A 14,015-nucleotide genomic window follows, 5' to 3' on the forward strand; every position below is an offset into this window, starting at 1 on the left:
GCCCTGAGGGCCAGTGAGCTAGTTGCAGTACGCCATAGTATTGACTTCAGTAGTATCTCCTGGACTGTTAGATCATGGTTCTCATCCAGCTGTGGGCGCCAAATCTCAGTCTCCACCAGAGAACTGCTCAAGGGAGGAAGGTGCTTGGAGTTTACTCTGGAAGAAAGCCAGCATGGCCTTCCAACAATTTGTGAAGGTGGCGGCAGTCAAGGCTCCAAGGCTTTTCTGGCCATTTTGGGGCTACAAGTAGGATTCTGTCGCCGAGCTGTTGAATTCTATGCAACATGGGAAGAATTCATACTACAGGTGAAAAAGACTTTGCATTGACAATGAGGTCCACATGCTCCTGCTAAAATGTTTCCAAGATGTGAGCTACCACCTATGGGTGCCAGCGCCACTCAGAGATTGCATAAATATCCAATGTTGAAAATGTACCCACCTCACCATTGCTGCCTCGGAAGGGGCAAAAACAACAGTAGGGCTAAATTGACACTCTTATTGACTCTCTCTGTGGCACCACATCACTCCCCAGCCTGTAAAAGAGGTCTCCATGGTCATTATCTTTCCAATCGTGCAATACTCTCAACTGGACTGCTTGTGTTTGCAGTGCATTTCCAGTTCGCTAATCCTTAGGTCCCATTTACTGAGGCAAGAACACATTCGCATCTGGTATCCCACTCCCCAAGTAGGCTCACTGATGAGGTTGCTAACAAAATCTGTGACTGATATCATCAGTCACAGATTAGCTCAATGGCGTGGATAATATTTTCAGGAAATCAGTTCTTACTGTGTAGCCTCTCATGATGTCAGGAAGCTCTCCATGTTCATTAGGAGACTGATTGCTTTAATGATGGTGATGCAAGACATGTCTAGGGCCCTCCCCACGGAGTATAGAAGGAGCATTGTGACTGCTCAATCTCCTCCCCTCAACTAACCACCCCCGCCCCCCAATCCTCACCAAGGTGTCATCAGTACGTTTGTGCTCAGCCTTTGGGCAGCAGACTGTAGCTGTAGCACTCCATTTGGTAAGACCACCAGAAATGCAACACGGACATCAACGGCAAGCATATGGCCAAACCCAAACAAAGTCTGTGATTCATCAAAGTGGCCAGAACATGTGCCATGGAGTTTGTGTGCTTGTGACTGGGGTCTGTTCAAGTCCCCACAAAGCTGTCAACAAAGTCCTTGCACTAAGGCATATTTATAACAGCCGCTGTGTGAAAGTCTGCTGTTGATGTTATGGGTTGCATTGCACCGAACTAAACCCTTTGCCAAATGCTGATGAAAACGTCAGCTTAACCTGTAAGTCACTATTAGCCTGGAAGAACCTTCCAGATGCAGTTGTAGGCATAGTTTTACCTCCGGTGTCTTTCTGAGAACCAAGTAAATTCGCACTTTTATTATAAACTGTCTTGTGTGGGGTTTTTTTTGTTTTTAATATCCCCCGCTGGCCGAAAGGTCCAAAGGGGGATTATGTTGTGGCGATATCCATCCATCCCGGGAAGGGTACTCACCTTCTGAAATCAACTCCTCCCACAATTTTTGGAGAAATTTCATGAAACTTGACAGGATTCTTTGTTATATATCGGTAATACACATTTTTTAATTTTGTCGATTCGGTCACATTTTACCAGAGTTATGGCACAGTTGCGAGCAGGGGATATTGTGCTCTCAGAGCACTCTTGTTTTAAATACTGTTCTGCCTCCTCCAGAAGGATTTTAGACTGCTAATAGTCCTAGTCCCTGACATCGTGAACTAGTATGAAAATGTACTTTATTTATTGACTGAAGCTTCAAAGCACTTCTGTAAGTTGGTCTTGATAAGGGTATCTGCTAAACGCCATAAATGTACAGATAAGTACTGAGAGTGGATCATTAATTAATTATACAGGAGTAAATGAACTCTTAGATGTGATTTTGAAATCTGAGTTCAAGTGGAAATTGGTAGTAGCTGCCACTCTTTTACCCTGAGCCCTGTTACTTTGAGAGCCTGAGGGTTTGTTGATGCTCTTGCCAGAGAGCTAATACACGAGTTGGAAACTTTTGAACGTATATTCCTGTTTAGCATGAGTAGACATGTCAGTATTACAATAAATGTAATTCATACACTGCTAAAATATTAGGAATTGGTTAACGTTCCAACAACCAATGTAGGCATGCACTTCCTGAACCTGTCAATGCAAGCAGTAATTGATGATGATGATGATGATGATGATAATAATAATAATTTCAATTTATATAGTGCCTTTCTCAAAACCCAAGGTTGCTTTGCAATTATAGGGAGGAAAAAAAAAAAAAGTCCACCAAATAAAGGTCAGGATGTCATTCCAATGGTGTAGCAGCCACAGTCCCATCAAAAGGCGGACGAAAACAAGTCCCACACCTCCAGCACAGCCACTGCAACACTGCCCGGAACACCACACCATGGATCCACAAAGCGAACACAGACGCACCGCCACACAGAGCGCTGGTATGTCCCAAACCACCTGCACAGCCGCCACGATGCCACCGAGTAACATTGCACTAAAGCACTGCTGCACAGAGCGCTGGACAACCACGATGTTAAAATGAGCAATGAACTCACTGCAGTCCATAGCTAGGAGCACAGGCATCACCCATGGCGAACCAAGGCCTGGAGGGAACTGACGCCCAAAACTGGGTCCGGAGCTACACCACAACCGGCGGACAAAAACACTCAAACATCAAACTACACAAATGCACAAAAAAAGGAGAGAAAATAAAAAGGTCCGGTGAGAAGCGGCAGCCAGAATGCGCATGACATACTCTCAACTGGAAACGGGGAAAATTGATTAAGTTTTTCTCATTTTGTACTTTTGGAAGATTTACTGTGTTTAAATTCATACATATTTTTTCTACTTGATGCAGCCTTGAATTTAATATTTGTGAAAAGGAGGGATATATTTATTATTGTTAATTATGAAACATTATAATGAATAAAGTGTCCCAAGGGTAGACATGAACTGTGTGTGACTTTGACCTGAAGACATGATTGACTGACTGATTCTTCTCCTTTTACGTTCCCACAGTGGCAGGAGATGTTGCAGTGTGAGAGTCCAGCAGAGCGGGAGCGTGTTTGCCAGCAGCTGTTTGTTGGGGGGCGTGAAGAATATGAGCTGCTGGAAGCCCTGAAGTTCTTGATGCTGAAAACGGTCATTCAGCTGCACTCTGACATGAAGAAGGGCTCCAGTGTGCCTGACTTTTGCTGGCTTCTTTTTGCCCGCGACACCTCCAAATGTCCCAGGAGCTTCCTCACGAATCATCTTAGACATGTGGGCTTCAGCGGAGGATTAGAACAGGTGAGAACTTCAATGAAGCTTTATAAAAACAAAGAATCCTGATCTCCTGAGCAGCAATGATACCTAGTGGTAGCTTGCTTGTGTACTATACTGTAAGAGCAGTATCAAGTTATGCCTTCACCACAGAAAAAAAAACGAACGTATTGCTTGAAACCTTCTATAAGGTTTTTAATCAGTAACTTGTCTGCTAAAAGACAGACGTTTTTTGTTTTGTGTTGGTTTATCCCAGGTAATCGTTGCCTCTTTTTTTCTTTGTGGATGCACAAGACTAGAACTTGGCTGCAAATTCTGTGGAGAGTGAATTAGAACCTCCAACAAGTGCAAGGACTCATTTCGGTTTTAACGGAATACAAAGCTTGTGCTGAAAACTAGTGAGCAAATGTAAAAAGGGGGAAAAAAGTGAGCAAATATTACAATACTGATAATAACATGCCAATCTTAATTTCTTATTTTCCCTGAGGGAACCCGCCCAAAGGAATCAATAAAGTTTTATCTAATCTAATCAATCAAAAAGTCTTCCTGTCCTGCCCTGTGTCTGAAATCACTCACTCGTTCACTACTCCCTACTCACTATATAGGGAATTGGTATATAGAGGACTACAACCCCGATTCCAAAAAAGTTGGGACAAAGTACAAATTGTAAATAAAAACGGAATGCAATAATTTACAAATCTTAAAAACTGATATTGTATTCACAATAGAACATAGACAACATATCAAATGTCGAAAGTGAGACATTTTGAAATGTCATGCCAAATATTGGCTCATTTGAAATTTCATGACAGCAACACATCTCAAAAAAGTTGGGACAGGGGCAATAAGAGGCTGGAAAAGTTAAAGGTACAAAAAAAGGAACAGCTGGAGGACCAAATTGCAACTCATTAGGTCAATTGGCAATAGGTCATTAACATGACTGGGTATAAAAAGAGCATCTTGGAGTGGCAGCGGCTCTCAGAAGTAAAGATGGGAAGAGGATCACCAATCCCCCTAATTCTGCGCCGACAAATAGTGGAGCAATATCAGAAAGGAGTTCGACAGTGTAAAATTGCAGAGTTTGAACGTATCATCATCTACAGTGCATAATATCATCAAAAGATTCAGAGAATCTGGAAGAATCTCTGTGCGTAAGGGTCAAGGCCGGAAAACCATACTGGGTGCCCGTGATCTTCGGGCCCTTAGACGGCACTGCATCACATACAGGCATGCTTCTGTATTGGAAATCACAAAATGGGCTCAGGAATATTTCCAGAGAACATTATCTGTGAACACAATTCACCGTGCCTTCCATCGTTGCCAGCTAAAACTCTATAGTTCAAAGAAGCAGCCGTATCTAAACATGATCCAGAAGCGCAGACGTCTTCTCTGGGCCAAGGCTCATTTAAAATGGACTGTGGCAAAGTGGATCTTGGAAAACTGTTCTGTGGTCAGACGAATTAAAATTTGAAGTTCTTTATGGAAATCGTGGACGCCGTGTCATTCGGACTAAAGAGGAGACGGATGACCCAAGTTATCAGCGCTCAGTTCAGAAGCCTGCATCTCTGATGGTATGGGGTTGCATTAGTGCGTGTGGCATGGGCAGCTTGCACATCTGGAAAGACACCATCAATGCTGAAAGGTATATCCAGGTTCTAGAGCAACATATGCTCCCATCCAGACGACGCCTCTTTCAGGAAAGACCTTGCATTTTCCAACATGACAATGCCAAACCACATACTGCATCAATTACAGCATCATGGCTGCGTAGAAGAAGGGTCCGGGTACTGAACTGGCCAGCCTGCAGTCCAGATCTTTCACCCATAGAAAACATTTGGCACATCATAAAACAGAAGATACAATAAAAAAGACCCAAGATAGTTGAGCAACTAGAATCCTACATTAGACAAGAATGGGTTAACATTCCTATCCCTAAACTTGAGCAACTTGTCTCCTCAGTCCCCAGATGTTTACAGACTGTTGTAAAGAGAAAAGGGGATGTCTCACAGTGGTAAACATGGCCTTGTCCCAACTTTGAGATGTGTTGTTGTCATGAAATTTAAAATCACCTAATTTTTCCTCTTTAAATGATGCATTTTCTCAGTTTAAACATGTGATATGTCATCTATGTTCTTTTCTGAATAAAATATGGAATTTTGAAACTTCCACATCATTGCATTCCGTTTTTATTTACAATTTGTACTTTGTCCCAACTTTTTTGGAATTGGGGTTGTATATAGTGAGCTCATTGGTAAAATGAAAAAACGCTTGCGGACACTACTCCGTCGCGCTGTTATTTACGTCATTACTGTCGCACAATTAAAACGTACCAGATCAGTCGGCTGGTGGGTTTTCAAAATAATAAATGCGTGTGTTTTTGTAATAAATCCATATTATACTGAGCGTATTTCCCATATTAATCAATACAAAGTACTTTGTGTCTGCTGCATCTTTCAGTTCCTTTAAATCAAGGCTGAATACTTTCTTCTTTGCCACTGCCTTTTATTCAATCCAATTTGAGGCTTTTGATTTGATTTTTTTCAGCACGACTGCAATGCATGATGGAATATATTGCTTGGTTAGTGCCCATCGGTTGTACACTACTTTTCGTGATGTGTTGTGGGATACTTTGAGTGCACTATATAGGGTGTAAATAATCCTCACTATACATTCGGACAGCACTAGAAAATGGCGACCTCACTATATAGTGAGTAGGGAGTGATTTTGGACACAGGGCTGGTGTATGTTAGCACTGTGCTAACACATCTGTACTTAGATGACAGGTTAGAAACAGCTAAATACATTTGTATGAAAATGTCTGCTTCACTTTGCTAACTCTGACTCAATTTAAATTTGCAGCCTGTTTAGACACATTTGTCTGACAAAACTATAAAGTACAACCCCGATTCCAAAAAAGTTGGGACAAAGTACAAATTGTAAATCAAAATGGAATGCAATGATGTGGAAGTTTCAAAATTCCATATTTTATTCAGAATAGAACATAGATGACATATCAAATGTTTAAACTGAGAAAATGTATCATTTAAAGAGAAAAATTAGGTGATTTTAAATTTCATGACAACACCACATCTCAAAGTTGGGACAAGGCCATGTTTACCACTGTGAGACATCCCCTTTTCTCTTTACAACAGTCTGTAAACATCTGGGGACTGAGGAGACAAGTTGCTCAAGTTTAGGGATAGGAATGTTAACCCATTCTTGTCTAATGTAGGATTCTAGTTGCTCAACTGTCTTAGGTCTTTTTTGTCGTATCTTCCGTTTTATGATGCGCCAGATGTTTTCTATGGGTGAAAGATCTGGACTGCAGGCTGGCCAGTTCAGTACCCGGACCCTTCTTCTATGCAGCCATGATGCTGTAATTGATGCAGTATGTGGTTTGGCATTGTCATGTTGGAAAATGCAAGGTCTTCCCTGAAAGAGACGTCGTCTGGATGGGAGCATATGTTGCTCTAGAACCTGGATTTACCTTTCAGCATTGATGGTGTCTTTCCAGATGTGTAAGCTGCCCATGCCACACGCATTAATGCAACCCCATACCATCAGAGATGCAGGCTTCTGAACTGAGCGCTGATAACAACTTGGGTCGTCCTTCTCCTCTTTAGTCCAAATGACACGGCATCCCTGATTTCCATAAAGAACTTCAAATTTTGATTCGTCTGACCGCAGAACAGTTTTCCACTTTGCCACAGTCCATTTTAAATGAGCCTTGGCCCAGAGAAGACGTCTGCGCTCCTGGATCATGTTTAGATACGGCTGCTTCTTTGAACTATAGAGTTTTAGCTGGCAACGGCGGATGGCACGGTGAATTGTGTTCACAGATAATGTTCTCTGGAAATATTCCTGAGCCCATTTTGTGATTTCCAATACAGAAGCATGCCTGTATGTGATACAGTGCCGTCTAAGGGCCCGAAGGTCACGGGCACCCAGTATGGTTTTCCGGCCTTGACCCTTACGCACAGAGATTCTTCCAGATTCTCTGAATCTTTTGATGATATTATGCACTGTAGATGATGATATGTTCAAACTCTTTGCAATTTTACACTGTTGAACTCCTTTCTGATATTGCTCCACTATTTGTCGGTGCAGAATTAGGGGGATTGGTGATCCTCTTCCCATCTTTACTTCTGAGAGCCGCTGCCACTCCAAGATGCTCTTTTTATACCCAGTCATGTTAATGACCTATTGCCAATTGACCTAATGAGTTGCAGTTTGGTCCTCCAGCTGTTCCTTTTTTGTACCTTTAACTTTTTCAGCCTCTTATTGCCCCTGTCCCAACTTTTTTGAGATGTGTTGCTGTCATGAAATTTCAAATGAGCCAATATTTGGCATGAAATTTCACAATGTCTCACTTTCGACATTTGATATGTTGTTTATGTTCTATTGTGAATACAATATCAGTTTTTGAGATTTGTAAATTATTGCATTCCGTTTTTATTTACAATTTGTACTTTGTCCCAACTTTTTTGGAATCGGGGTTGTATATCACGATTATTCTTTGTCGTCATCATCCCATGTAAATAGCATTATTGAAATGGGATCTTGAAATTTGCTTAAGTTTAGTGTACACGTCGTAGTAGTTGGACAAGGGTCATTTCTCGCTCAGTTTTCAAGATATCCGGATGAAACTTGGTGTGCATGTAGGTAGTGACCATCTGTGATCTCCATATCATGCATGGCATCACATGACTTCATGATGCCATTTTATGACATCATAACATTTTCAGGAGTGGCTATGAATGGGACCACCTGGTGCAGTACCAGGACGAGCTGGACAAAATTCTTTCATGCCATCTTCCACGGCCCTTATACCTTAATATTGTTTTGTACTCATTTGACCTCTGACCTTGACCCTTTGCCAGAATTAGGTCAAAGGTCACCTATGCATTAAATCGCTGCTCCTCCTCCCTCATTTTTTTCATGAATTTTCACCAAATGGGGTGCGGAGAACCTGTTTGGGGGGCTTCAAAATAGTTCGCATCGGTTAAGAGATTTGACCTTTTTTTCGCTGAGTTACATGACCTTGAACTTGTCAATTAGGTGACCCTATAGCAAAAAGTCAGACTTTTGTCGATTTTTCATGGTCTTTGAGCTAGCCTTGCTCCTTTGCCATAGAAAAGCATGTTTTAATGAATATTTATAGTTTTGACCGATTGACCTTTGACCTAGGTCAATATTAGGTCAAATATTTTCAGTGGCCTTCAAAAACGGAGCAAGATGAGGCCATGTTACTGTTAACCATGAACAGGAAGTCTTATATGGGCTTTCATTTGGGAACACTGGATTTGCCCTGGAGTGACCTTGACAGGTCAGATCAATGTTCTGTATATTTTTCACTGGGCTGCATCAAGAAACTGGTGAAAGATTGCTTAGTTAATATTATTAACCATGGAAGTATTATATCCTTTTCCCTTTGTCATCAGATTCCAGACAAATGGCCTCATTTCTCTCAGTTCTGTGACCTTGACCTTTGTCTGAAGGCCTCAGGTGTGGCAATGGGATACCATTGTGCCCTTGGCACAGTACCTCTAGTTTTATAATAATAATAATAATAATAAGTTTGACCAAGTGTTCCTCATGTATTATACGAATATGCTGCAACAGTGTGTATTCTCTATTTGATTTAGGTCCTCATTCAGAATACCAAATGCAAGCACAAACGTGTCTCATCTCATCTCATTATCTCTAGCTGCTTTATCCTGTTCTACAGGGTCACAGGCAAGCTGGATTTCAAGAAAAAAAATTAGCATAATAGCAGAGCTCCCCATGCGCTTCGCATGTGGAGCGTAGCCCCATGCTTAAGAGAGATGCATTGACCTGATTTTTGATGGCTTGACCGTACGATGTCCGTATGAACGTGTACCACCACAGAAAACTTGATTGTAAGAGCAAAGCAGCGTATCTCAAACACTTGACCACCGGACAACAAAATTTGTATCTTTTATCAACATTAGATAGATGGGGGGTTCCAGCGTTTTATTTTTAATTTGCTTTTTAAAAATTATAAATGGAATTATTTACTAACACATTTTATGGAAAATATTCACAACAATTTCATATAAAACTAGTTCAAAGTTTTATTAGTCTACTAGCTTTTTGGACAATTGACAGTTTCTGTCATGTAAGTGCAGGAAGTTTTATTGAAAGCACGCTAGCAAGCAGATCCAAAATGTCAACAAAGGCAGAGTCAAAAAACACGCCGTGGTCGAGTGAGGCACAGACAGGATATCAGAAGTAATACAATATTCCAAATACAAACGGGGTCAAAACCAAAAAAGTGATACAAAATACAAGGCTTTCGCAAAGTCTGTGTTACTGAGAGTCCTGATATGTATGCGCTGTGATTGCACTCTAATCAGGAACAGGTGCATGGTAATTAGTCCTAAGGGTGCTGCAATTCAGGTTGATTTTGTGCCCTTGCAAATATTTTCATCATACACTCATCAGGAGCTCTGCTTTTCAGCAGTGCCTACACGTTATATCATGTCTGTAGTGTGTTAACGAACACTTTTATATGCTGAAGTCAGGGTAAAATGTGTTTACTGAGCTGAATCCTATTATGCCATTTCAGATGTTTGTATATTAGCCACTTGGTGAAGAATATGAGTCACTAAGCTCCTTTCTTGTCTGTTGCAGGTGGAGATGTTTCTGCTGGGCTACTCCCTACAGCATACGCTTCAGGCCTTTCGGCTCTACAAGACGGACACTGAGGAGTTCATCACCTACTACCCAGATGACCACAGGACAGAGTGGCCTTGCCTTAGCCTGGTCACAGAGGATGATCGACACTATAATGTGCCAGTGCTTAAACAGCCCAAACTCCATTCAGCAAAACATGACAAGTCAATCAGGCCCAAATGGAACTTGCCGAAGAGTGGAACAGGAAAAACTACACTTCTTTAGAGAAAATCTGATGACCGTGACCAACATAGTTCAAAGGTCTCAAGGCTTTATGTCAGATGATTTTCAGCTACAGACCTTGCAAATTTTATGCTTTTTGCGTAGAATTCATCATTGACGTGTACTGAGGAGTCTTTGTTTATTTTTCCTCCAGTTAAAATGACAGATCAGCTAATCGACATGTGAATCTAGAATGACCTGACATTTGCGCAGGTGTTTTGAACTCTCTGATATTACCTGACGCCTTGGAAGCTTCACCCCTTCCCTTTATTTCACATCAGTTATCTTTAGTCTTGTCTTAATTTTTCCGTGTGAAAGATGGACTGATACAGGACCCTCGCTTTCTCTCATGGTAAATGGAGAGTGTTTTCTCTTCATTTATCTGAAATAAAATCTGTTAATGTACAGTGTCTTGCAAAAGTATTCATCCCCCTTGGTGTTACCACTTTAAAGGTGTAAATTGTTTTATTGTGAAACAAACAATAAGATATTAAAAAAAAAAAAACAGAAATTTGGAGTGTGCATAGGTATTCGCCCCCTTTCGTATGAAACCCCTAAATAAGAGCTGGTCCAACCAATTCACTTCATAAGTCACATAATTAGGTGATTTAAGATCCACCTGTGTGCAATCAAAGTGTCACATGATCTGTCACATGATGTCTGTATAAATCAACCTGTATTGGAAGGACCCTGACTCTGCAACACTACTAAGCAAGCAACATGAAAACCAAGGAGCCTCCAAACAGGTCAGAGACAAAGTTGTGGAGAAGTATAGATCAGGGTTTGGTTATAAAAAATATCCCAAACTGTGAATATCCTGCGGAGCACCATTAAATCCATTATAGTAAAATGGAAAGAATATGGCACCACTACAAACCTGACAAAAGAAGGCCACCCACCAAAACTCACAGACCAGGCAAGGAGGGCATTAATCAGAGATGCAACAAAGACACCAAAGATAACACTGAAGGAGCTGCAAAGATCCACAGCGGAGCTGGGAGTATCTGTCCATAGGAGCATTTTAAGCCGTACACTCCACAGAGTGGGGCTTTATGGAAGAGTGGCCAGAAAAAAAGTCGTTGTTTAAGAAAACACGTTTGGAGTTTGCCCAACAGCATGTGGCAGACTCCCGAAACACATGGAAGAAGATTCTCTGGTTAGATAAGACTAAAATTGTTCTTTTTGGCCATTGTGGGAAATGCCATATGTGACGCAAACCCAACACCCTGAGAACACCATTCCGACAGTGAAGCATGGTGGTGGCAGCATCATGCTGTGGGGATGCTTTTCATCTGCAGGGACAGGAAAGCTGGTCAGGACTGAAGGAAAGATGGATGGCACTAAATACAGGGCAATTCTGGAGGAAAACCTGTTTGAGTCAGCCAGAGGTTTAATACTGGGATGAAGGTTCACATTCCAGCAGGACAATGACCCTAAACATACTGCTAAAGCTACACTGGAGTGGTTTAAAGGGAAACATTTAATTGTATTGGAATGGCCTAATCAAAGCCCAGACCTCAATCCAATTGAGAATCTGTGGCGTAACTTGAAGATTACTGTACACCAACACAACCCATCTGACTTGGAGTTGGAGCAGTTTTGCCTTGAGAAATGGGCAAAAATCCCAGTGGCTAGATGTGCTAAGCTAATAGAGACATACCCCAAGAGACTTGCAGCTGTAATTGCAGCAAAAGGTGGCTCTACAAAGCATTGACTTTGGCAGGGTGAATACTTATACACACTCCAGATTTGTTTTTTCATCTTATTGTCTGTGTCACAGTGTAAAAAAAAAAAAAGTACACCTTTAAAGTTGTAGGCATGTTGTGTAAATCAAATGGTGCTAACCCCCCCAAAATCCATTTTAATTCCATCTGGTAATGCGACAAAACAGGACAAACACCAAAGGGGGTTGAGTATTTTTTGTAAGACAGTGTATGTTCAACTTTGCTCCTGTTAGACTGGTGTATATGGGCTCGGATGAAATGACGGACAACATGAAATAACAGCAGTCTGAGCATATTTCAGGATTAGTGATTGGCGGTCAAAGCGAAGTAGATTGCAGTCAGTGGTCTGCAGAAATATTATGAGAAACTACAGTAGCTTCCTACAGTACCAGTAACCTGTTACCAATATTTTAAACATAAAACTCGGCACTTAAAGTGTCTACAGATAATGTTAGGTGCAAAACGGCTCTTATTCAGTATGATGTTCTTGACACTCGGCTGTTATCATTTCTTGGCAATGAGGGATTCTGATGTAATAGGCAACAGCTGTATAGAAGCACTTCACTGAAGTGAATTCATTGCAGACCTTCTCAGTCCAAGGTAACTAATATAGCTACGGTAGCTTATGCCGTTCATTTAAAATGAGCTAGCTAACATTTATAAAGAATGAGCCTATGTGCATGCTGGCGAAACATTAGCAGAGCTAAATAAAATGGTCAGTGATGGCCATGAGGCCGAGTCACACCAGACCTCACTCAATTCCATTTATATAATTTTTTTTTTCGCATGTATATTTCAAGCTAGGCTTATTACATTAATTAATGGAAAGTAAAGTGTCTTTCTTGCAGGAACTGTAAATGTACTTACTCATAACTTATAACTAAATGCTGGAACTCCAAAACGCATTAAAGTGAACCGTTACTGTTCATGCTGTCAGTAGGTCATATGGAAATGCACTTGAACAGCGTCCAATGTCTATACTGTTATCAGCGAGTTCCAAAAAGACACGGATTCAGTCTAAAAATATTTCTGAATCAAAAAAAAAAAAAACACTGAGGTAGAAAGCAAGCAGTAGCTTATCTCATCCACCCCTCCATGAACAGCATCTGGAAAACCCCTGTATATAGACTTGCTAAAGTTTCTACCTTATGCAAATGATTTTCTGAAAAGACTACGTTGAAAATGGACTGAGTTTTTAAATTGCCAACCCTCCTCACATTTCAAATTTCCTTCTGTGTTGTATATTTATTTAATTGTGATAATGCAATATAAATGCTTGTTGATGAGACCACTTTTGCACAGGTTTAGCAAATCTATAATGAAATGCTGATGCAAAATTCAGGGACTACATTGTGTGTACCAGAACAATTAACAGAATGATGGGAAATCTATTTGGAAGAGACTGGATTTAAATTAGAAATGAAAAAGTGCAATTTTAGGTATTCCAAAAGGAAGTCCTGATCTGACTGAAGTCTTTTTTATAAATGATTAAGCAGTGACTTTCAGAATGTCCGTGCATTTAAACATTTTTCTTTAATGTAATTTAGGTTTACTATTTTATGAAAGACATTTGTTACATAGCTTTTGTTTTCCATCGGTTTGCATATATTGTCTTACCAAGCATAAATTGCTGCAAAGAATGAAATCGTACAAGAAACACTAATGTAATTTTATTTCAGATCTGTGAAGATTGCATGTTTCTCTCAGGCAAGACAATAAACCGTCTAATTGGCGAGTGAGTCATGGGTGTCATGTCACGTTCCATCCACAGGAGGGTGTGGGTGTGTCTGCATGAGCACTGAGAAGCATGGAGACTAAAACCAGGGCTTAAAGGTGCAATAGGTTTTTTGTTTGTCTCATCTCATTATCTCTAGCTGCTTTATCCTGTTCTACAGGGTCGCAGGCAAGCTGGAGCCTATCCCAGCTGACTACGGGCGAAAGGCGGGGTACACCCTGGACAAGCCGCTGCATACGTGTGCGCCGCCACTCAAGGGCACTTCAGCCCAAAGCCACCCCATGTTAACCTAACTGCATGTCTTTGCACTGTGGGGCAAACCAGATCACCCAGAGAAAACCCACGCAG

The 14,015-nt window shown here is 41.1% G+C and overlaps 1 protein-coding gene across 3 annotated transcripts in view; it reads left to right on the top strand.

The window, feature by feature from the left end:
- The window catches only part of otulinb (OTU deubiquitinase with linear linkage specificity b), a 37,808-nt gene extending 24,137 nt beyond the window's left edge, over positions 1-13,671 (top strand). For all 3 annotated transcript variants that reach the window (XM_060932416.1, XM_060932425.1, XM_060932433.1), the window contains exons 8-9: positions 3,048-3,317; positions 9,945-13,671. In XM_060932416.1, coding sequence (XP_060788399.1) covers positions 3,048-3,317; positions 9,945-10,211 — 537 coding nt within the window. In that variant the 3' untranslated portion in view covers positions 10,212-13,671. The remainder of the gene's footprint in view (positions 1-3,047; positions 3,318-9,944) is intronic.
- The last annotated feature ends 344 nt before the right edge of the window (positions 13,672-14,015 follow it).

This window comes from Neoarius graeffei, chromosome 1 (genome assembly GCF_027579695.1).
Source record: "Neoarius graeffei isolate fNeoGra1 chromosome 1, fNeoGra1.pri, whole genome shotgun sequence".
Lineage (NCBI taxonomy): Eukaryota > Metazoa > Chordata > Actinopteri > Siluriformes > Ariidae > Neoarius > Neoarius graeffei.